Source organism: Moschus berezovskii, chromosome 9, assembly GCF_049115385.1.
Source record: "Moschus berezovskii isolate FMDL1 chromosome 9, NW_MosBer_1.0, whole genome shotgun sequence".
NCBI lineage: Eukaryota > Metazoa > Chordata > Mammalia > Artiodactyla > Moschidae > Moschus > Moschus berezovskii.
The window spans coordinates 76,943,372-76,968,478 of NC_142468.1; the positions used below are offsets into that span (position 1 = coordinate 76,943,372).

The 25,107-nt window shown below is 37.3% G+C and overlaps 2 protein-coding genes and 1 pseudogene across 6 annotated transcripts in view; all 3 read left to right on the top strand.

Annotated features, from left to right (window-relative positions):
- The first annotated feature begins 4,017 nt into the window (after nt 1-4,017).
- LOC129562666 (olfactory receptor 11G2-like) lies at nt 4,018-7,519 on the top strand (annotated as a pseudogene).
- LOC129562665 (olfactory receptor 11G2-like) lies at nt 6,672-19,978 on the top strand. Of its 2 annotated transcripts, none has more exons than XM_055436048.2 (3): nt 6,672-6,811; nt 13,939-14,566; nt 19,026-19,978. In XM_055436048.2, exon 3 carries the CDS (start codon nt 19,037-19,039, stop codon nt 19,976-19,978), a length of 942 nt encoding a protein of 313 aa, XP_055292023.2. In that variant the 5' UTR covers nt 6,672-6,811; nt 13,939-14,566; nt 19,026-19,036. The 2 variants fall into 2 exon arrangements, with proteins under 2 accessions (XP_055292023.2, XP_088695961.1); XM_088839835.1 differs by having other exon boundaries at nt 13,939-14,166.
- Nucleotides 6,734-25,107, top strand: part of LOC129562589 (olfactory receptor 11G2-like) — a 45,821-nt gene continuing 27,447 nt past the window's right edge. For 2 of the 4 annotated variants that reach the window (XM_088839836.1, XM_088839839.1), the window contains exons 1-2: nt 19,130-19,263; nt 20,269-20,353. The gene's annotated coding sequence lies outside the window, so the exon portion shown is untranslated. Of the gene's footprint in view, nt 6,812-19,129; nt 19,264-20,268; nt 20,354-25,107 lie in introns of those variants that run through there. The other 2 variants (XM_088839837.1, XM_088839840.1) reach the window with 2 other exon arrangements.

Below are 25,107 nucleotides of genomic sequence, written 5' to 3' on the forward strand. Positions count from 1 at the left end.
CCTCTCTGACTTTTCTTCTTGGCACACATCCAAGGAGTGAGTTAAATTTTTGCATGCCCTATTTCAAATGCTGAGATTTTTGCTTACATGGATTTGCTGACAAGTGTTTACTTCTTGTTCTAATATTGTAAATATCTGACTACAATAAAATTCAGACAGAGAATTTTAAAATACCAATTTTCTATTATTTTCCTGAGCTTTGGGAAATACACCTAATTTTCTGATTCCTTTAAAATACTAATGGATATTGCTTACAGAGAAACTTGGGGATTTATCTAAAGTTACTTATGAAAGCTCCTAACCTCCTAATCTTAATTTACCACACTTCCACCCACTCTCATTACAAAGGAGGACGCAGGAAGCCAAGAGCTACACTGTCTAATATGGTAACCACTAGCTCTATGTGGCTACTGAGCACCCGAAATGTGAATCCAAGCTGAAACATGCTGTTAATGTATATAAAATTCACCCCAGTTTGCAGGATGAAGAAAAATGAATGCAAGATATCTGGTTAATAATTTCATATTGACTACATGTTGAAATGATGTTTTAGGCTGATAGATTATTAAAATTAAATTTACTCTTTCTTTTTAATGTGGTAACTAGAAAAATGTACCTTATACATGTTGTTTGCGTGTGTGGCCCACCTATTTCTATTGGACAGCTCTGCTTTAGTCTTACGTGTCCTGAGAATAGAAAGAGGAGGTGCTCTCTTCCTCCTTGAACTCATACACATCAAAACTGTGGCTAACAGCGGAGGAGGTTGAATCCAGTTGGCTCAGGTAGGAAGTATTTCTGAGATTCAACACAGGCTCTGCCTGGGATACCTGAAGAGTGGGTAACACTGGGCAGCCTCAGAGAAAATTCTTTCAGGTGTCAAGAGTTTGCACATGTCAGGTGGACTTGACCTTACATACCTATCTCAGATGCAAAATTATTCCTTTCTTTAAAGTTATTCCTGGTCAGTTAGTACAGTGTCTAACAATTATGTGCACAAAGGGTGAAAGAAATTCCTGAGGCGGAAATCTACATTTGGAAGAAGGGGAGAGACTTCCTTGCTCTGTCCTCCAAGGTGCCTTTTTGTTTTACTCTTTGATGACAAAAGGGCACCTTGAAGGACAAAGCACAATTAGAGTTGAGGAGTGGAGATGTAGTCATGATTTCAAGGGAAATATCCTACGCTTTGGGCTTCCCAGGTGAAACTAGTGGTAAAGAACCCTCCTGCCAGTTCAGGAGACATAAAAGAAATGGGTTCAATCCCTGGATCAGGAAAATCCTGTGGAGGAGGGCATGGTAACCCACTCCAGTATTTTCGCTTGGAGAATCCCATGGACAGAGGAGACGGATAGGCTACAGGCATGTATCTGGAGAAAACCCTAACTTGAAAAGATACATGCAGCCCAATAGTCATAGAAGCACTATTTACAACAGCCAAGACAATGGAAACAACCTAAATGTCCATTGACAGATGACTGGATAAAGATGTGATACATTTACACAACGGAATATTACTCAGACATTAAAAACAATGAAATAATACCATTTGCAGCAACATAGATGGATCGAGACATCATCATACTAAGTAAGAAAGAGAAAGACAAATACCATATATCATTTATATATGGAATCTAAAAAATTATACAATTGAACTTACCTCTAAAATATAAATAGCTTCACAGACATAGAAAACAAACTTATGGTTACCAAAGGGGTTACTGTACAACATAAAGAACAATATTCAATATCTTATGATAACTTATAATGGAAAAAAATCTGAAAAAAATGGAAAAATCTGTATATATATGTACATATATATATATATACATGTATACATAACTGAATCACTTTGCTATACATCTAAAACTAATAGCAGTATTGTAAATCAATTGCACTTCAATTAAAAAATAATCTATTATATGATTGGTGCTTTGGTTGACTGATTTGAGGGAGGATCTAAGGAAGTGATGGTCTGTTCCAGATTGTATGTTGTCTATGCAAGGGCAATTCTAAGACTAGGTACCTAGATAAGATTTTATCTACATAGAGGGCAGAGAAGAAGGAGATTAAAGCTGTAATTGGCTTTTTTTTTTCTAAGTAGTAGACACTCATTTTAGCCAAGAGAGGAGGATATTTGGTATTTTATGACTGGCACAGTGACGTTGTTTTTTTTATCCTAAGACAAAATCATAAGGTAGCTTTGTTTTGTTTCATGTATATGTCCAATAACAGAATAGCATGACCTAGCTGAGAGTGTCAGAACAGCTTGTAATAACTTTGAGGTCTAGTCAAATCATTTAGGGACATCTGGGGCTGTATTTATTGCCTTCAAGTTTTTTAAAGTCTTCATTGGCCACATGGTATGCACACTTAGGGGAGTTAGAGTTAGATATACTGGTTGATTAATTAATCAAGCAACCAGTTGATTTGTTAACATTTCCTTCTATCTGTAAGAATTTTAAAGAAGGAAAAAGACATCATTTCAACCGCATAGAAAATAAAAACACTGAAATTAAGGAAGATCCCAAGGGAAGTGAATAACAAGCATAGCAATGTCTCTTGACATTGTTTTCCTTCAGCATCAATAAATGGATCCTCAAGGATCAGGAAAAATAGGACTTACTTCCTGGCAGTCTCTGCTTATAACCCCTCCATCCCTCAGCAAACATATTCAAGAATTTTTACTACAACCATTTCCAGCTCTTTCCTCCTCTGTGGTTATTGTTAAGAAGACTATCTCTTCTAAGAGAATAAAAAATAAACTTTTGAGAAGCTCCAGGTTAGAATTCCCTTTGCTGATCCAGGTAATAAGATTATGCACTGATTGCTGCTGCTGCTGCTAAGTTGCTTCAGTCGTGTCTGACTCTGTGCGACCCCATAGACGGCAGCCAACCAGGCTCCGCCGACCAGGCTCCGCCGTCCCTATGCAGTGTTTAGGAGAGCAAAAAACCATAATCTACTGGTTTTTACCCACAGCTCTCTTTGAATTATCACGGTCACATGCATACAACCAATATCACTTAAACTCTTACTGGTCAGGCAACAGTCAAAGTACTTCCACAGGAATTCATCTCATTCAGTTATCTTTGTAACAGTCCTTTAAAGAAGGCATAACTGTGTGCTTATAATAGCTAAGTATTAATTTCTTATGACAAATAAACAAATAATTCTAAATAATAAATAATAATTTAAATAATTCTAAACAATAATTCTAAATTCAATAATTTTTCTATCGTATACAGCTCCCTACCTGTCATCCTACTCTGGAAAATTATCCTTATTTTTAAGTATTTTCCAGAAACAGATTATCCAATGTTACAGCCCCTCACTGAAACTGTACAAACTAACTAAGGAAGTGAATTGAGTTGTCATGGTTGGGAAGATCTCCTGGAGAAGGAAATGGCAACCCACTCCAATATTCTTGCCTGGAAAATTCCATGGACAGAGGAGCCTGGCAGGGTGAAGTCCATGGGGTCACAAAGAGTTGGGCATGACAGAGCAACTGAGCGCACACACATGAAACATCTCTGGGTGGGTTCTAGAGAGAGAGCCAACAAATGGATACCAAGGCTTCTACTGTCCTGAGTTTTGAGGGAAAATTAAAATATTGGTGAATGTCTTCCTTGTACTGTGTATGGCATGGCCTGGTTCATTCAGACATACTCGATCTCAGTTTTTCCAGGGTTGACTAATTTAACAAGTAAACGAAGAAAACAAGGCGATTGTTGTTAATTAACTCAGTCCAAATGGCCAGGGTACAAATACACAGACATCACTGCACCCATGTTCACAGTACCCTCTGTAATTGATGCAGGGTGAGTTTATTGGTCTTTTGCTGTTTGTTTGGTTGATTGGTTTGGGGAATTTTTTTGACAGTTTCAGCTCAGACTTGAGGCAGGTAACATCATCAGTCTTCTGTACAGAGGAGCTCAGTAATGAAAAGTGAATAGTGATACAAGCTAATTAAATATGTTAGATTGAGCATAAAATGGTGATGGCAATTCCTGTTTTCTAGAACACCTTCCTGTTTTCTGTAACAGCTCTGTAAGACTTCTTGGCACAGAATTGCTGAGAGGGATAAGTTTTACTTAAAAGTGTAACATCATCAGTTTTTCCATTTTTCAAGGAGTACTCGGTTGCTGCTTAGAAAATGGAGGATAGAAGGGCAAAAGTAGAAGCAAGCTGTGTTAGAATGCTGCTGCAGAAGTCTAAGGAAGAAAGGATGGTAATTTGAACTTGAGAGACAGCAGTTAAGACAAAGGAGTGCATGATACAAGCCATACTTTAGAAACAGAAGAATCCTGCTAATGAATTGGATGTGAGGGGTAAAAGAAGAGATGTAACAATGAAATAGACTATACCCGAAAAAGTAAGTTCTTCAACATTAACTAAGCTATTTAAAGTGCTGAAAATATTTGAGATGATAAAGTGATTAACACACATAAAAATAACCTTTTAGAAGGTTATTTCTTTAAATCATAAGGCTGAGCACAAGACTCAAAACTCATATAAGATAAAGATTGCTGTAAATTACATGCATTAAAATGTTCTCCTAAACCAAATTTGATGACAGTTTTCTTTATAATTTCTGGAATACTTTCCCTTGAAAGTAAAAAATTTCTGATATAAGCTCCTACTCTGAAAAAAGCAATACGGCCAGGAAGACAACTATGCAGTCTTATATGACAAAAATAAAAGAGAGAGAAGTCATTAAAATGCAGCATATAGCTCATTCCCTAGGCTCTGGTAAATAGCGACCTTCCCATTAGAAAAGAATGTTGACAATTGGGGCTTTCACATGCTATCAGTAGCAGTGATAAATAGTGCAATAATGATGGAACACTGTTGAACTTATCTACTGAAGGTAAAGATACACATGCCCTTATGATCTAGCCTACAGAAATGCATGCATGTGTGAACCAGGAAAAGAGAACTGTATTCATAGTACCATTACTCCTAACAGCCCCAAACTAGAAATAGCCAAAATAGTCATCTATAGTACAATGGTTTAATAAGTGGTGGTTTATTTGTAGAGTATAGTGGAGTGTAAATGGACACACTATAGATGATTGTAACAACATGAATGTAAAAAACCTTACTGTTGAACAAAAGAAGCCATCCAAATACTACATATACTGTGATTTCAATTATGTAAAATAAAAAACAAGCAAAACTAAAAAAAAATATGTTTCAGAATGCATCAGTTCAGTTCAGTCACTCAGTCGTGTCCGACTCTCCGCGACCCCATGAATCACAGCACGCCAGGCCTCCCTGTCCATCACCAACTCCCGCATTTCACTCAAACTCATGTCCACAGAGTCGTTGATGCCATCCAGCCATCTCATTCTCCGTCGTCCCCTTCTCCTCCCGCCCCCAACCTTTCCCAGCATCAGAGTCTTTTCCAGTGAGTCAGCTCGTCGCATGAGGTGGCCAAAGTATTGCAGTTTCAGCTTTAGCATCAGTCCCTCCAATGAACATCCAGGATTGATCTCCTTTAGAATGGACTGGTTGGATCTCCTTGCAGTATAAGGGACTCTCAAGAGTCTTCTCCAACACCACAGTTCAAAAGCATCGATTCTTCGGCGATCAGCTTTCTTTACAGTCCAACTCTCACATCCATACATGACCACGGGAAAAACCATTGCCTTGACTAGACGGACTTTGGTTGGCAAAGTAATGTCTCTGCTTTTTAATATACTATCAAGGTTGGTCATAACTTTCCTTCCAAGGAGCAAGCGTCTTTTAATTTCATGGCTGCAGTCAGTATCTGCAGTGATTTTGGAGCCCAAAAAAATAAAGTCTGACACTGTTTCCACTGTTTTTCCATCTATTTCCCATGAAGTGATGGGAACAAATGCCATGATCTTCGTTTTCTGAATGTTGAGCTTCAAGCCAACCTTTTCACTCTCCTCTTTCACTTTCATCAAGAGGCTTTTGAGTTCCTCTTCACTTTCTGCCATAAGGGTAGTGTCATCTGCATATCTGAGGTTATTGATATTTCTCCTAGCAATCTTGATTCCAGCTTGTGCTTCTTCCAGCCCAGCATTCTTCATGATGTACTCTGCATATAAGTTAAATAAGCAAGGTGACAATATACAACCTTGACGAACACCTTTTCCTATTTGGAACCAGTCTGTTTACTTAGCTATTAAAATAAAGAAAAATAGGGAGGTGATTACCATTAGGAAAGGAGAGCGTTAACAATTGAAGGGGCTAAGAGGCAGAGGATAGTCATCCTCTTATTGGAATGGAGCATAAGAGGAGATTCTAGGGTACAAGTGATCCTCTATTTCTCAACTTCAGTGATAGTTACTGCAGAATTTTAGATATCAAGATTTAAATGTTGAACATGTTTCCATATATTTCACAATAAGTAAATATCTCTATATATACTGATATTCATTAACTTGTGTTTTTATAATCCAACTGCTAAACTAGGACAGTAATTCAGGATTAGAGTAAAACAGTAACTATTGATACATAAATGTCTATTTCATTCCCCAGAGTGGCTTCAATTCATATCTGGGTTCTCACCTGTCTTTACAGTTATTCAATAATGTGATTTTGTTTTCACAGCTCGCAGACTCATGAAAATCTCCAACACCCCCAACACCTCCAGCACCATCACTGGCTTCATCCTCCTGGGCTTCCCTTGCCCCAGGGAGAGGCAGAGTCTCCTCTTTGTGCTCTTCTCTGCTGTCTACCTCCTGACCCTCATGGGCAACAGTTCGATCATCTGTGCTGTGTGCTGGGATCAGAGACTCCACACCCCCATGTACATCCTGCTCGCCAACTTCTCCTTCCTGGAGATCTGGTATGTCACTTCCACTGTCCCCAACATGTTGGCCAACTTCCTCTCTGACAACAAGCTCATCTCCTTCTCTGGGTGCTTTCTCCAGTTCTACTTTTTCTTCTCCTTGGGTTCTACAGAATGTTTTTTCTTGGCTATTATGGCATTTGATCGATACCTTGCCATCTGCTGGCCTCTACATTACTCCACTCTCATGACTGGACGTCTCTGCACCAATCTTGTGATCAGCTGCTGGGCACTTGGTTTCCTCTGGTTCCCTGTCCCCATCATCATCATCTCCCAAATGTCCTTCTGTGGATCCAGGATCATTGACCACTTCCTGTGTGACCCAGGTCCCTTGTTGGCCCTCACCTGCACTAGAGTCCCTGTAACAGAGTTAACTAGCTCTACCTTAAGTTCTCTCCTCTTATTTATCCCTTTTCTCTTCATCATGGTGTCCTATGCTCTGTCCTACAAACTGTGCTGAAGGTCCCTTCAGCAGCTGGACGAAGAAAAGCTTTCTCCACCTGTGTGTCCCATCTGACTGTGGTTTCTCTTTTTAACGGATCAGTGATGGCCATGTATGTGAGCCCAACATCTGAACATGATGCTGGAATGCAGAAGATAGTGACTTTGTTTTATTCTGTAGTTACTCCACTCATTAATCCTGTAATATACAGTCTAAGAAACAAAGATATGAAACATGCTATGAAGAAATTATTAGGAACATAAAAAGTAAGGGTCTTGATTTAAAATATTTGGGGGGACAGAAGCTGTTTTTAATTTCTTGGTTAAAAAGAAGACTAACTGACTTTAGGACTATAAGCCATCTCAAAGATGTACTGCATATCCCCAGTTTTGCAAATGATAGAGCCACAGATTGAAAAACTGAGTTTAGTTTGCTGGGAAATATAATTAAATATAAATTTCCTGCCAATCTAGAAAACCTCTCCACAGTGGTGGAAGAGAATAAAGTAGTTTTATTATTTATTATCTATGGGTGTGAAAGTGGGACCATAAAGAAAGCTGAGAGTAGAAGAATTGATGCTTTTGAACTGTGGTGTTGGTGAAGACTCTTGAGAGTCCCTTGGACTGCAAAGAGATCAAACAGTCAATCCTAAAGGAAATCAGTCCTGAATATTCATTGGCCGGACTGAAGCTCCAATACTTTGGCCACCTGATGTGAAGAACTGACCCATTGAAAAAAACCCTGATGCTGAGAAAGATTGAAGGCAGGAGGAGAAGGGGATGACAGAGGATGAGATGGTTGAATGGCATCACTGACTCGATGGGCATGAGTTGGAGCAAATTCAGGGAGTAGGTGATGAACAGGGAAGCCTGGCATGCTTCAGTCCCTGGGGTCACAAAGAGTCAGACATGACTGAGCGACTGAACTGAACTCACTGATTATTGAATAAGCATTAAAGCAGGAGACTATGGGCATCTCAGGCAACCCACTGAGAAATGGCAAAGACTGAAAGAAATTTTATCCTTTTATAGTCAAGCAAATACAACCCATTACATACAGGTTTTCAAGATAAAAACTAATCCTCAAAAAGACTTGACCATTTTATCAGACATAGTCAATTCATCCTGGGTTCACCTGGTAATTGGACTGGCCATCTGTGTTTGCTAATTGGCTTCGCACAAAGAAGAAAAGACATTTCTATATAATAAGAGGTAGTTTTCAACTTTGAAATTAGGCCACCAATGTTATGCGCCTATCTTCCCACAGGAAATGGAAGATTGGGGCCTTTCTATCTTGATTATTACATTCCAGAGTCTTCCCAGGTCCTTGACAAAGACATTCCTAGGTCATAAATCTGGCAAGGGTATTGAAAAACCTGTCAAGATTTAAAACTTTTAAATTTTACATTCATTTCAATGACCGAGAAACAAGTACAAGTTTTTTAAAGTAAGAGTTCTGAAAATAGGAAGAGGGGAAAGTTTCTTCCTCTATCTTCAGCATGGATACTTACACCTCTTTTTTTGTGTGTGTGTGTTTGCTCTTACAAATTGTACAATCCTGGGGCAAAACTTGTCTCCTATTACTCTTCCGACACCAGCAAACTCTTTACTTTTCTGGTAGTGCTTTTATTTCTGTCTTCTAAAACATCTAATCATGATAACATGAATTTTAATATTATATATCTTCAGGTCAATATGAAAAATAGCATCAGCAAAATAAAAAGTCATAAATAAATGAAAAAAGTAAATAACAAAGGAAAGGCTTTTAAATATCTAAAAAGACATTCTATTTTGTTCAGAATTAGAGAAGTACAAAGAAAGCTATAATAAATATATGTCTTTTCCCCCAAAATTGACAAAGATCAAAAATAATGTTGAGAAAAACAGCAATCTCTTCCCTTACTGGTAGAGCATAAATTGGTACAATATCTATGGAGGACATTTTGCCAAAATACTATCAGAATTTATTTTTTTTAATTTATTTATTTTAATTGAAGACTAATTACTTTACAATATTGTATTGGTTTTGTCATACATTGACATGAATCTGCCCCGGGTGTACATACGTTCCCCATCTTGAACCCTCCTCCCCCCGCCCTCCCCATCCCATCCCTCTGGTTCATCCCAGTGCACCAGCCCCAAGCATCCTGTATCATGCATCGAACCTGGACTGGCGATTCATTTCACATACAATAATGCACAAGTTTCAATGCCATTCTCCCAAATCATCCCACCCTCGCCCTCTCCCACAAAAAACTGGAAATAGAACTGCCATACAACCCAGCAATCGCACTCCTAGGCATACACACCGAGGAAATAACTATCAGAATTTAAAGCGCATTCCCACTGACTCAGCAATTCCACTCTTAGGTATTTATCTGAGGAGTATACTCACAAATAAGAAAAATGACATGTGTACAAGAATATTGACTACTGTTTCTAATAGTAAAAGATTGGAACAATCCAAATCCCATTAATTAAGGACTAATTAGATAAATTATTGTATATACGTAGGGTGGAATATACTATATAACTGTTAAAAATGAAGATCTGTACATGTTGATATAAAAGTACCCTCAAAGTTAAAAAAAAAGTGAGATGAAAGAGATCTGTCTTGGGCCATCTTTCATATGAAGAAAGATTACATAAATATCTACATATTTATGTTCATAAACACACTGTGTATCTCTGAAAGAAGAAACTAAGAACAGTGATGCTTTTGAGAAACAACTGGGTATCTAGGGACAAGGAGAGAAGGAAACATTTTCTCTGTACGTACAAGCCTTTGTATATTTTGAATTTTTCCATATGCATGTATTTCATTTAAACAACATTTATTATTATCATCTAAAAATAAAATTTGAAACTATTTTACTATGAAATTGGAACCAAAGTAACATTTTTTCATAATTCTGTGATTCTTTGAGAAACTAAAAAGAAGACTGTTTCTCAGAGGAAAATTAAAAAAAAAAAAAGAAACTGACAACCTCTTCATGTCATCTCACTAAAATTCTTTTGTTCAGCCAGAACAAAGTAAGAAATGTCTTCCTCTTCTGAGGACCTATGAGAGTAATAAACTATGAAAAAGTGAAAGCAGCTTTTTTAAAATAATTGTTGTATCATCTTCCTCCATAGTCACTTATTCACTAAAACAAACACATTCAATATGTTAGGCACTGAACTGGAAGGGACAAGCCATATACAGAAGCAAATAAGACACATTTCCTTCTCTTCTGGAGATCATGAACAAGTAGTAAATGAAGCAAGATGATCTGTAAACAAGGGAATTTTAAGTTGCTATGGAAGCAGGTAAAGGAAGGCACGGATAAAAACCCATGAGTATGAAGGGGTAAGAAATCATGGCAAGTTCCGAAAAATGCATATACCCATTCCCAGACCACTATCTATTTACTAGTGTACTACAATATACAGAATAGAAGTATTCCTCAAATAGATGTCCATGTAGCATTTACCACCCATCATGACTTATAATTGGCCAAACCTATTAATATATTAATGAGCATCCTTAATCGAAATAAATACAATTTCAAGATGGAATATAATTCACAATTCATCAAACAGATATAGACAGAAAAATGGCTGATTCATGCTGATGTTTGGTAGAAACCAAAGCAATACTATAAAGCAATTATCCTTCAATTAAAAATAAAGAAAGGCCCCAAAAAAGACAGAAATAAAGAAGCACATCATTGGGATATAGGTATTAAAATATAAAACTCAATCTTCAGATGCCATCACAGTACAAATATTACTGATATTTATTATTAGTATTTGTTTCCAGGGAACTCAACCTACAAGACCATGTCACTTAGAAAGAAAATAACACTTGAGTGCTTAAGTAAATCAATGAGCCAAAAAAGACACATCAACCTACCTCAGATCTTTCAAGAGAATGAAGTATTTCAGTGAGCGGCAGATGGCCAAGGGCTGATCATTTTCCATGACAAAGTAGAACTGTGCAGTTGTTCTGGGGGAAAAAAGTAGAATCAAGTGATGCAACCGAAATAGGAAATGGTCTTGGCTTTCGAAAGCAATTTGTCCTATATGTTGGACTTAAAAGTTGTGAAGTAATTTTAAAAGTCACGATAGCTACACTAGCTAACTCTCAATGTGCCTAAAATGAACTTCCACTATAGCCATTCAAGTAATGTACAACCTCAAGCATACCATTCATATCTTCATTTTATAGATGAGGGAACTAAAGCCTAGATTGAATAAGCAAGTTGCCTGAACAGTTAATGAGTGTTGGAACCAACTATGACTCCAAAAACCATACTATAAAGTGTTATGCTATGGCACCTCTTAATGTTAGGTTATCACATGTGAGCTCCCGAGCTAAGCATTTTGTATACAATCTCTCTTTTAATCCTCATTACATTATAAGAGCCATTACCATTTTACATGTTTTACAGAGTAGAAAACTAAGGCCTGGAGAGAATAGGTAACAATTTACCAGTAATAGTTTAATAGTAACTAGGAAAGCAGGGATTCAATCAGGTCTCTCTGAGTCCAAACTCATATTCATCATCACTATTTATTTGTCATAGCAGACTTACATATATTGTTTAAAAGCAGGGAAAATTCTCCATGTGCCTCTAAAGATGAAATAATATCCAACTATTATTGTTTGGGTAAATGGTTGATAAAAACTTAATGAATAAGTATAGCATACTATTATAAATACAATATGACACATGTGCAGAAAAATTAAAATCTGGTCTTTAGAAAAAAATACAAAGGGAAGCATTTCAAAATATTTGAAATGGCAATGTTTGGGCAGTAATATGGAGGTTTTGGAGGTCTTTTTTTTTTTTTCTATTTTGGGTTTTTTTTTTTCCCCACTTGTATGCTTTATTTTCAAATGTTTCAATACCAAGTACAGATAGTCCCCAACTTACTATTTAACCAGTTTTCAACTTTACAGCTGTGAGAAAATAATACACATTTGGTAAAAACCATACTTTGAATTTTTATATTTTTCTGGCCTGTTGATAAGTAGTATGATACTCTCTCACAATGCTAGGTTCAGCTCTGAGCCACAGCTTCCAGTCAGTCACATGATCATGAGGGTAAACAACCTATACACTTATACCATTCAGTACCCATGCAGCCATTCTGTTTATCATTTTCTGTACAGTACTCAATAAATCAACAATAATATTTATTATGAAAATTCAGCTATTATGAAATAAGCTTTATGTCAGATGACTTTAGCTCAAAAGTAAGCTAATACATGTTCTTGGAACATTTAAGGTAAACTAGGCTAAACTGTGATATTCGGTAAGTTAGGTGTAATAAATGCATTTTTAAGGCTCAAGAGGGAGGAGATATACGTATAATTATGGCTGATTCGTGTTGTTGTACTGCAGAAACCAACACAACATTGTAAACCAATTTTCCTCCAATTAAAAAATTGAAAAATTTTAGAGCATTTATTTACTTATCATATTTTCAATTTTAAAGGTTTTATTAGGATGTAAACCTATTTCAGGTCAAGGAAGATATGTAATAGTATATAAAGAATACTTTGAATCTCCAGTAAGTTATTTTGTAAATAATGATAATGATAAATCTAGCTCAGTTTCCCAGTTTAAAAGAACTAGCATATCCTAAGGATGCTCGTCTATATAAAACCTCACTAACCATTTGTCCCTTATTTTTTCTAACAAAACTAATATTTGTAACTTCAAAACTGTATTTTGTTAATTTTCTCTGAATTAAGTTAAGAGATGCCACAAGGTACCCTGAGGGAATGGGAGCCGGAGTTGAAGATAGAAAAGTGAGCCCTTAGTATTGGACAGAAGGGAAGAGGTCCGTTAGCCCATCCAGCTTCTCATCAGTCAGTTTCACTGGTACCATGCAGAAGAGGGGAAGTTTCTCAACTTTGATATATCAACTGATAATGTATAAAGGAAGGTGAAATCATGCTAGCAACATTTCAAACTGAAGACTGTTATCAATCATATGGCATACTTTCTAGTTCTGAATTAATATGTCCCTACCTGAAAAGAGTTGGCCACAGTTTACATTTCACTACTATTTAAATTGATATTTCTCATAAGTACAAATGAATTTCTAGAATAAAGTAAACAGGTCTGCAAAATTTAATACAAATCACAATTTACAACCCTGTTTATTTATAAATATGGATAGATGCATACTTAAGTATATACATATAAACATATTTGAGAAGATATGGAAAATAATTCTAAAGAAATATAGCTGAAGACAACTTACCTAAATGATTTAGTGTGTATTTTCTATAATTAAAAATATTTTCTCACATAACCTCGCATAATTATCAAAGTTAAGAAATCTATGCTGCTATAATACCATTATGCAATATAAAGACCTTATTCTGTAATTTCCCAAATTATACTGCTCATATCTTTTATAGCAAAAGGTGAAGAGAGATTTTATTTTTCTGGCCCATGATCCAATCAAGTTTAGATATTGATCATTTTTTAAAATAAAATGAGCCTTTTTGTGTTAGTAAATTGGTGAAAACCTCAAAGTTCTAAAACAGACTTTTAAAAGCAAAGTCAATTCTTGGGAAAATATTTTTATTCAAAATTAAATTTTCTTATTTGAAACTGTAAGTAACTCTTTCTAAATGATAAATGCTTATCAGAGTCAACACAAGATTTCTATTTTTTCTACAGAAAAAGGCCATGATAGTCTGGGGGAAAGAGTGATTGCACAGCTTCATTACTCCCTAAAACCAGTCTCCTCTGTCTGATAGCAAGACAAGCACCTGTCCCCAGGACCCACAGTTGACAACAACTTATCAGAAGACCAAAGAACAAACTCCAGCAAGACGAACACCTTGGCTTGGGCTTTGTTTGACAGAATCTCCCCTGATCATATGAGAAGTATTCTGAACAGATTTGGTGAGTGACTGATGAACCTGTCGATTGAATCTCTGGCCATCTCTAAGAGACTAAAACTAAGGAAAAGATATTACTTCCTCCATCACTGGGGAAAATAAAAGCAATAATGAAGGCACCACTGTCTCCAGAGGAGATAGGAAGTGAACAAGGGAATAACTAGCATAGACGTGTCTCCTGGCACAGTCCTTCTAGAGTAAATGATTCCTCAAGGAGGACGGGACAAGCTGTGCTTATCATCCATGGATCCTAAAGCACATACATTCACTGATCCCCATCCAACCTACTCTTCACACCTTCTCTCCCAGCTGGTTACTACAAAGACAACTGCTTCTACTCAGAAAAGTCTGTAAAAAACTGAGAAGCTTCAGTTGAGAATCCCTTTCTTACTTCAGGAAAGAAGGTAATTCAGTTTATTTTTTGTTTGTTTTTTGTTTTCAAAAACAATTTTAGGAATCTTTACTTAAAAACAAACTTATCTTAAAATGGAATAACTTTGGTTTTACGAGCAGCGAGCAAAATACAGAAACAAAAATTCATTCAGTTCAGTTCAGTCGCTCAGTCGTGTTCAACTCTCTGCGACCCCATGAATCACAGCACGCCAGGCCTCCCTGTCCGTCACCAACTCCTGGAGTTCACTCAAACTCATGGCCACAGAGTCGGTGATGCCATCCAGCCATCTCATTCTCTGTCATCCCCTTCTCCTCCCGCCTCTAACCTTTCCTAGCACCAGAGTCTTTTCCAGTGAGTCAACTCGTCGCATGAGGTGGCCAAAGTATTGCAGTTTCAGCTTCAGCATCAGTCCTTCCAATGCATTTACAGGAGCATTAAGTTCTACATTAGGTCACAGCGTCTAATCTGAAATCACACCCATAATATCATTTTTCAGGATATCTGGGAAATAGTTATTTCCCAGGATGTCTGAACCATAGCTACTCTATTCTGACTTTTAATTGTTAAAAAAAAAAAAAAATTAATAGCTAAAGCAGATTTCACCATTAATGACGTCAGTGTTTTTCTAGGTATGAGAAGATGCAAGAATTGGAACTCATAAAACCTTTTGCTGAAAAGATCTAACTATCTGAAGGCCTGTTCTGCCAGTTTTTTGTTTTTTTCAGAGCACAGAGTGCCTCATTCCTGATTTTCACCCTGAACTTCTTTCAGGGGGTGTTGAAGGTCAGCAGCTTGCAATGGTCATGATGTAATCTTTATAGAGGCAGCTGGCAAGTACCAACTTCCAGTCAGCAGGGTCCCTTCATAGCCACATATCTGACCATGTGACACCATTTCATGGCCATCGTGTCTGCTAATTCAGTTTGTAGAAGAGAAAAATATTAAAATATAGATGGAGAATCTACATCTCTGGAGAAAAATGTCTCCTGTTAACTCTGCCACAGTTTTACCCAAAACATCTAATATTTACCACATGTCAGATATTGAGAAGCTGCTTCCACCTTGTCAATTTATTATTCCATTCAATAGTTTTCATAACAACCCTCTGGGGAAGGTGTTATCATCTCCATCTGACATCTGAGGAAACTAAGAGTCAAAAAATAACTGGCTTATAGAATTTGCCATGACAATGCAATGTTTAGGTGTTGGAATTCAAATCCTGGGCTCTTGTATCCAAATTCAGTACAATTTCTAGCATAACATAATTGCCTGCCACTCATCAGTAGTGGATAAATACACTTTGCTTTGCGGCTTTTGAAAAAGTTTAAACAATAGGATATATATATATACACCCTATGTATATTGCTAGGCATTTTAAAACTATTCTTTCTGTAATCTTCAAAATGCCGTCTGAAGTTGTATTCATTTCACCTTACAGAAAAGGACACCAAACCATGGAGAGGTTAATACTTGGTCTAGCATCCATGGCTATAATGTGGTGGAGGCAGGATTCAGACTCAGGTGGTCCAGTTCTGGAAGCTGTGCTTCTGAATGGAGTAGCCTGTCCAGGCCAGCAAGGCAAAGGACTGTGCTCACAGGGGAATCGTCTGGGCTGGCTGCTGAGAGAAGTCAGTGAGGATACCAGGACTCCACTCCACTGTAGAAAACAGAACTCTATTGTTTTCAGGCTTGGAATCTATTTCTTCCAAAATATGTTTTATGTATAGATATTGTTAAGGAAGCTTTTATTCTCTTCATTATAATGCATACATTTTCCAAAATTTCAATAATAACCAAACTTTATAATCAGAAAAATAATTTTGAAAAAAAGCAATCAATAAAACAATTAAAACTATTCTGTGCCACAATTTTAATAAAACAATGAACCCAACAGACAAGGTTCTTGCCCTCATTTGGCTGGCAAAGATACACACATAAGAAACAAAAGAATTTTAGACTTTGATAGGAATTTACAAACAAAAGAATGACAAGAGATACATAAGGTGTTCAGAAGAACAGAATAATTAGGCTGGAAAGTGAAAAATGGGCTCCAGATACATTTCCAGGCGAAGAGAACATTTAAAGCAAAGAACCCAGTCAGTAAAGAAGTTGTGTATTCCAGGATACAAAGAAAGCCTGTGTAAATGAAGAAGGGGGAATAGGAAAAGACAGATCAGAAAAGGGAAAAGGGAAGAAAATGGTAAAATAGGTGGAAGCCAGATCATTCAGGGGCCCATGGATCATAAAAGGGAACTTGGATTTTATTCTAGGTTGAGTTGTGGAATGTTTTTGCATAAGGAAATTGCATGATCTTATTTACACTCTTAAAAGGTCAGTCTGTCTGCTGTGTAGAGAACTGATTGTATAGAAGCAAAGGCAGGAAGCAGAGAAATCATTTGGGAGACCTTTGCAGTAATTTAGAGAAATAATATGGGTAACTTAAAACTATTAGGGTGCTGGGGAAAGAGAGAAGCAGATGCATCAGGGCTCAAGGTGTATTTTAGAAATAAACATAACTACAGCTGAACTGTGTACAAAGGATAGCAGAAAGAGAGATGTGCTATTAAAACATAATGAAAGTTTTAATTCAGCATTCACTTCAGCAAAATGAATCAGCTATAGACATACATATATCCCTTTTTTTGGATTTCCTTCCCATTTAGTTCACCACAGAGCACTGAGTAGAGTCCCCTATGCTATACAGTAGGTTCTCATTAGTTACCTAGTTTATCCATAGAAGTGTAGTCTCTCAGTTCATCCCAACTCCTCCTTCCCCTTCTTGGTATCCATACATTTGTTTTCTATGTCTGTATCTCTATTTCTGCTTTGCAAATAAGTTCATTGGTATCATTTTTCTAGATTTCACATAAAATTGATATAATATTTGTTTTTATCTTTATGATTTACTTCACTATGTGCAACAGTCTCTAGATCCATCCATGTATCTGCAAATGGTACAATTTTGCTCCTTTTTATGGCTGAGTAATTTTCCATTGTACCACATCTTCTTTATCCATTCACCCATCAATGGACATTTAGGTTGCTTCCATGTCCTGGCTATTGTAAATAGTGCAGCAATGAACATTGATGTGCAATGTATCTTTTTGAATTATGGTTTTCTCCTGGTATATGCCCAAGAGAGGGATTGCTGGGTCATATGGTAGCTCTAATTTGAGTTTTTTAAGGAACTTCCATACTGTTCTCGATAGTGACTATATCAATTTACATTCCCACCAACAGTGTACGGGGGTTCCCTTTTCTCCACACCTTCTCCAGAATTTACTGTTTGTAGATTTTTTGATGATGATCATTCTGACTGGTGTAAGGGGATACCTCATTGTAGTTTTGATTTGCATTTCTGTAATAGTGAGCAATGTTGAGCATCTTTCATGTGTTGGTTGGCCATATGTATGTCCTCTTTGGAGAAATTTCTGTTTAAGTCTTCTCCCCATGTTTTGATTGGGTTGTATGTTTTTTGAAATTGAGCTGCATGAGCTGACAGATAAATTAACAAGCTGAGCAAAAGCATATAGAAGCTGGAACACATAATGCAGTCATCTTCTCCCCTCCCAATCTCACTCTAGCTGAAGCCAGCAAGGCATTGAGGTAATGCACATTAAGATAGAAATGGACAGAATCATGGGAGTTCTTATTGAACACATGAGTGAGTACCCCTTGACCTGAGAATCAAGTAATACTGATTTTGACCGAGAAGAATGGGTTCCAAAGTGCTGTGCACAGCACTGCATTTTTATCACAGAGAATAGACAGAACTCTTTCAACATGGTCATATTATTGATATATTAATTTTATTATTCAAGAAATCTATTTAGATGGCCTCTTTCTTGGTGCTATTTTTTCAGGAAATTTTCCCCATCAACGTTGATTGATTTACTTATGAAATTGTCAGATAATGATACTAGAGAGAATGAATCAACAATTTAGGTTGGAAGATAGCCAAATGTCAACTTTTAAATGGCATCAAAAGTCACACATGTTTTCCTGCTTCAAAATTACATGATCCAACAAGGTACCTGCCTACAAGCAGCTACATTAGGTGACAACTCAAGGAGTACATTGGAAATGCAGTTTTCCACTTATTATAAGGAAATTATAGAAACCCTTCTAAATGCAAGATCATGTACACCCCCAGTCATCACCATGACACTACTGTTTGACATAGCAATAACTTCAGCCTACCCTTAAGAAGCAGTTTGCCAAGAAGAACAATAACTCAATGTATTTAATTCAAAAGGAGAATTACACATTTCATTCTCCTACTGGGATAAGCTCCATGAGGTATGGGTTTTAATCTCTTGTGTTCATTGCTGTATCCCCAATATTTAAACGTAAACACTCAATTATAATGAATTAATAACAAGTAAATAAATCTCAGCTTCATGTTGGGACAAAGAAAATGAAGCTCCTATGCTATTCCAGGGATGTTCAGTAATTATGACCTTTCACAGCTTGCAGACTCATGAAAATCTCCAACACCCCCAACACCTCCAGCACCATCACTGGCTTCATCCTCCTGGGCTTCCCTTGCCCCAGGGAGGGGCAGATTCTCCTCTTTGTGCTCTTCTCTGCTGTCTACCTCCTGACCCTCATGGGCAACGGTTCGATCATCTGTGCTGTGTGCTGGGATCAGAGACTCCACACCCCCATGTACATCCTGCTGGCCAACTTCTCCTTCCTGGAGATCTGGTATGTCACCTCCACTGTCCCCAACATGTTGGCCAACTTCCTCTCTGACAACAAGCTCATCTCCTTCTCTGGGTGCTTTCTTCAGTTCTACTTTTTCTTCTCCTTGGGTTCTACAGAATGTTTTTTCTTGGCTATTATGGCATTTGATCGATACCTTGTCATCTGCTGGCCTCTACATTACTCCACTCTCATGACTGGACTTCTCTGCACCAAACTTGTGATCAGCTGCTGGGCACTTGGTTTCCTCTGGTTCCCAGTCCCCATCATCATGATCTCCCAAATGTCCTTCTGTGGATCCAGGATCATTGACCACTTCCTGTGTGACCCAGGTCCTCTTCTAGCACTCACCTGTGCTAGAACCTCAGTAATGGAATTTTTTGGGGCAGTCATAAGTTCTCTCCTCTTATTTAATCCTTTCCTCTGCATCATGGGGTCCTATGCTCTGGTCTTGAGAGCTGTATTGAAAGTCCCTTCAGCAGCTGGACAAAGGAAAGCTTTCTCTACCTGTGGGTCTCATTTGGCTGTGGTCTCACTCTTCTATGGTTCAGTGATGGTCATGTATCTGAGCCCAACATCTGAGCATGATGCTGGAATACAGAAGCTTGTGACTCTGTTTTATTCAGTGGGAACCCCACTCATTAATCCTGTAATCTATAGTCTGAGGAACAAAGATATAAAATATGCCCTGCAGAAATTTCTGGAAATACAAAAATAAGAAATTTGGTCAAAAAACAAAAGGGGAAATCTTTGGGCAACTGGGCTATCTTTATACTTTTCCAGGTTAAAAAATCTTCAGTAAATAGCGAGTACCAACTCAATGTACATGAGTTGAGGAAACTCCAGGAGTTGGTGATAGACAGGGAGGCCTGGCATGCAGCAGTCCATGGGGTTGCAAAGAGTAGGACATGACTGAGTGACTGAACTGAAACTGAACACTTCGAGAGTTGTTCATCCTATTGTTGAACCTATTCATCATGGCTATTTGTACTTTTCCCAAAATTTTAGGAGAAAGGACTCAGAGACTTTATCCAACTCCCTCATTCTGCAGATCAAGAAGCTGAAGAATGGAAAATTTGAGTGATTTGCTCTGGTAATAACTTTAAAATGTTTAGAAAAATCTTCTTTATACTTCTCATTCTACTCATAAAGAGAGAAATACATAATAAACTATAAGAAAATATTGAAGGGTTTGGCATTCTGGTGTACAACCATCAAATATTCTTTCATCTAAGAGGGGAAAGCATGCATTACTGATAAAAGTCTAAACTGATGCAACTTCTACTTAGGCCATTGCAAGCAATTTCAGAAAATTTAAAATTCACATATCCATTATCCCAGCAATTGTACTCACTCCTAGATACACAATCTACACATATAATCATACATATGTGAAAAATGCATTTTTAGAAACCACTCAAATGCCTATTTATTGAGACATATTTCAATATGTATGACATTCATGCAATGGAATATGATGTAGCATTTCTTAAATGGGAGAATTTTAGATATACAGATATGGAACTACCTCCAACTTATATTTGTTATTAAGTGAATAAATGATACATAGTATGAAAGTTGTCATTTATTGATGAGATTATAAATTTGACCTTGTGGTTTAAAAAAAGGAATATCTTTCATAGGATAAATAAGAAACCTAACCATGGTTGCATTTGGCAAGAGGATGTCTTGAAGAAGGAAGAAAGACTTATTTTCACTCTTTGGTATCTTTGAAACAAAATTCTATAGATAATAATGATAGCTCTACTGGTAAGTTTTATGAGAACTGGAGCCTAAGAAACAGTCGCCCACAATTCCTGGGTTTCTTGGGGAATCTATGGCAAGGCACAGGCTGTTTCCAAGGCAAACAAAGGAGCCGGGATCCAAACACCCACAAACATCATTTCATTCAGACTTCTTGGTTCTGGAGAGAAAATATAGGAAATTATTTTGTTCTCTGAAGATGTTTTCCAATTTCAAAATTGGGAAAGGAGTACATCAAGGCTATATATTGTCACCCTGCTTATATAACTTATGTGCAGAGTACATCATGCAAAATGCCAGGCTGGATGAAGCACAAGCTGAAATCAAGACTGCAGGGAGAAACATCAATAACCTCAGATATGCAGATGACACCACCCTTAAGGCAGAAAGCTAAGAAGAACTAAAGAGCCTCTTGATGAAAGTGAAAGACAGCAGTGAAAAAGATTACTTAAAACTCAACATTCAAAGAAAGAAGATCATGGCATCTGGTCCCATCACTTCATGGGAAATAGATGGGGAAACAATGGAAATTTTGACAGACTATTTTGGGGGACTCCAAAATCACTGCAGATGGTGCAGCCATGAAATTAAAAGACACTTGCTCCTTGTAAGAAAAGCTATGACAAACCTAAACAGCATATTAGAAAGCAGAGACATTACTTCACCAACAAAGGTCCATCTAGTCAAGGCTATGGTTTTCCTAGTTGTCATGTATGGAAGTGAGAATTGCACCATAAGGAAGGCTGAGCGAAAAAGAATTGATTCTTTTGAACTGTGGTGTTGGAGAAGACTCTTGAGAGTCCCTTGGACTGCAAGGAGATCCAACCATTCAATTCAAAAGGAAATCACTCCTGAATATTCATTGGAAGAACTGATGCTGCAGCTGAAGCTCCAATACTTTGGCCACCTGATGCGAAGAACTAACTCATTTAAAAAGACCCTGATGCTGGGAAAGATTGAAGGCGGGAGAAGGGGATGACAGAGGATGAGATGGTTGGGTGGCATCACTGACTCAATGGACATGAGGCTGAGCAAGCTCCGGGAGATGCTGATGGACAGGAAATCTGGGCATGCTGCAGTCCGTGCGGTCGCAGAGTCAGACACAACTGAGCAACCAGCTGAAGATGTGCGGGAGGAAGTAAAGTTTGTTAAAGTGTTTGTTAAAGTGTTCACCTAGTCCCACCAGGTGGCTCTAATGGTAAAGAGCCCGCCTGCCAATGTAGGAGACCTGGGTTCAATCCCTGGGTGTGGAAGATCTTCTGGAGGAGGGCATGGCAACTCACTCCAGTATTCTTGCCTGGAGAATCCCATGGACAAAGGAGCCTGTCCCTGGTGGGTACAGTTCACAGGGTCGCAAAGAGTCGGACACAACTGAAACGACTTAGCATGCATGTAAAGTGTTAATTGGTCTAGTTTCAGGGCTATTACATTTGCATTCCTTATTGTTCACTAATTCATTAAAAGCATTTAGTGAATACTTGTAATACATCAAGTATATGTCTAGGAAATAAATCAGATAAGTCAGTAAGTCACATTTCAGTCCCTCAAGGAGTTGACAGTGTAGGATGAGAAAAAATTAAAACTGTGAGATGTGCTATGACCAAAAGAGAGATTAGTTGTTACAGGAGTCAACTGGGGAACAGTATATGCAAACAATGGAAAGGTAAGTGGTGAGATAGCAGGAGAATGAAGTATTTCACACAGATAACTATAGCTCATGGACTACAGGGTAAAGGTAAAGATCAGGTGTGTCCCTGATAGACATTCATAGAAAGGGTCTCTGAATCTCTTAAAGAACACCTGTCTCATGGTTTACAGTTTACTGCTACTACAAGCAAAAGAAATCTGACTGTATTATATGACAAAATAATTATTTTATCATATAAAATATGATATAATAATGGTATATTATATGGTTTCCCTGAGGGTAGGAAGCAAGGAAGCTGAAAATTGCTTCAGCTCTTTGCACAGCAGCTTACATTCAGCATTTTATCTCAAATGCATTTGTAACATAGTAATTGTTTGATAATAAATATTCTAATTCTCTTTCTTATTTACATAATACTTGTTTATTTTAAACATTTTTAATGTATTTTTTAATTGAAGGATAATTTCTTTACAGAATTTTCTTGTTTTCTGTCAAACCTCAACATGAATCAGTCATAGGTATACATATATCCTCTTCCCTTTGAAACTCCCTCCCATCTCCTGCCCCATCTCACCCCTCTAGGTTGACACAGAGCCCGTGTTTGAGTTTCCTGAGTCATTCAGCAAATTCCCATTGGCTATTTATTTCACTTACAGTAATGTAAGTTTCCATGTTACTCTTTCCACGCATCTCACCCTCTCCTCCCCTCTCCCCATGTTCATAAGCCTATTCTCTATGTCTGCTTCTCCACTGCTGCCCTGTAAACAAACTCTTCAGTACCATTTTTTTAGATTCTGTATATATGTGTTCAGTTCTCTTTATGGCTCACTTCAGTCTGCATCATAGTTTCTAAGTTCATCCACCTCATCAGAACTGACACATTTGAGTTCCTTTTTATGGCTGAGTAATATTCCATTGTATATATGTACCACAACTTCATCCATTCAACTGTCAGTGGACATCTAGGTTGCTTCCACGTTCTAGCTATCATAAATAGTGCTGCAATGAGCAGCACTGTTTCCTACATATGGGATACATGTGTCTTTTCAATTTTGGTTTCCTTAGGGTATATGCCTAGGAGTAGGGTTGCTGGGTCATATGGTGGTTTTATTTCTAGTTTTTAGAGGAATCTCCATACTGTCTTCCACAGTGGTTGTATCAGTTTAAATTCCCACCAACAGTGCAAGAGCATTCCCTTTTCTCCACATCCTCTCCAGCACTTATGGCATTTTAAACATTTTTTAAATAGTAAAGTATAAATGTATTTCAGTCACCTCAATTCCACTGTCCAGGGTTCCATATCATTACATTTTAGTTATTCATCTCTTTAGATGTATTTATGTGCATATGTATAATATAGACAGAGTATAAAATTTACATTAATGCATATGATTTACATACATATGATTGTAAACATACACACATATAATTTTACATATATGATCACAACAGACAAGCTGTCTCTCTGCAGGCCATCTTCATTTTTTCTTAATTTTAAAAAATTTATTAATTTATTTTTATTGGAGGCTAATTACAATATTGTAGAGGTTTTTGCCATATATTGACATGGATCAGCCATGGGTGTACATGGGTGTACATGTACATGATCTTTTCCTCTCTTGTTACCTTTATTCTTTCCCTACTTCTGTCCACAATTACCTCACAACTAGTTAAATAATCAATATGAATAATCTAATGTGTATCCTTCCATATTAATCTTAATGCACATGTAATTGTATGCTTATACACACAATCACATGACTCTTTGTGACCCCCATGGACTGTAGCTTGCCAGGCTCCTCTGTCCATGGGGATTCTCCTTGCAAGAATACTGGAGTGGGTTGCCATGCCCTCCTCCAGGGTATCTTCCCAATTCAGGGATCCAACCCAGGTCTGCCACATTGCGTGCAGGTTCTTTACCATCTGAGCCACCAGGGAAGCCCTTATTCTAAACTCCTTATACCTTTATTTTGTAGGATAAATTTCTAGGAATGTATTGATATTTTTGGATCAAAGATCAGTACACTTAATATTTAGATATTGTTAGATTGCTTTCACTCAAGGCTATGCACAACGATGTTTCCACTATAAGTACCCATTCACCCTTAGGAGCTAAAAAAATTACTTTAAATTTTGCCAGTTTGGTGGGTTAAAAGAGACAGTCCACTTCTTTTACTAGTGATAGTTGAGCATTTTTTCCCTTATGACATTGGCCAGTGGATTTTCTCTATTTTTTGCTTGTTAACATCTTTATCCATTTTTAATTTTTCACATTTTGCTCAAAAAAATATTTTATTTATTTTAGATATTAACACTTTACCTGTCAAACGCATTGCAAATATTTTTCTCTACCATTTCATTTTGTGCTTATGGTATCTTTACTAAAATTTTATTACACATACTGAATATTTTTCCTTGTACTAATAACTAGACAT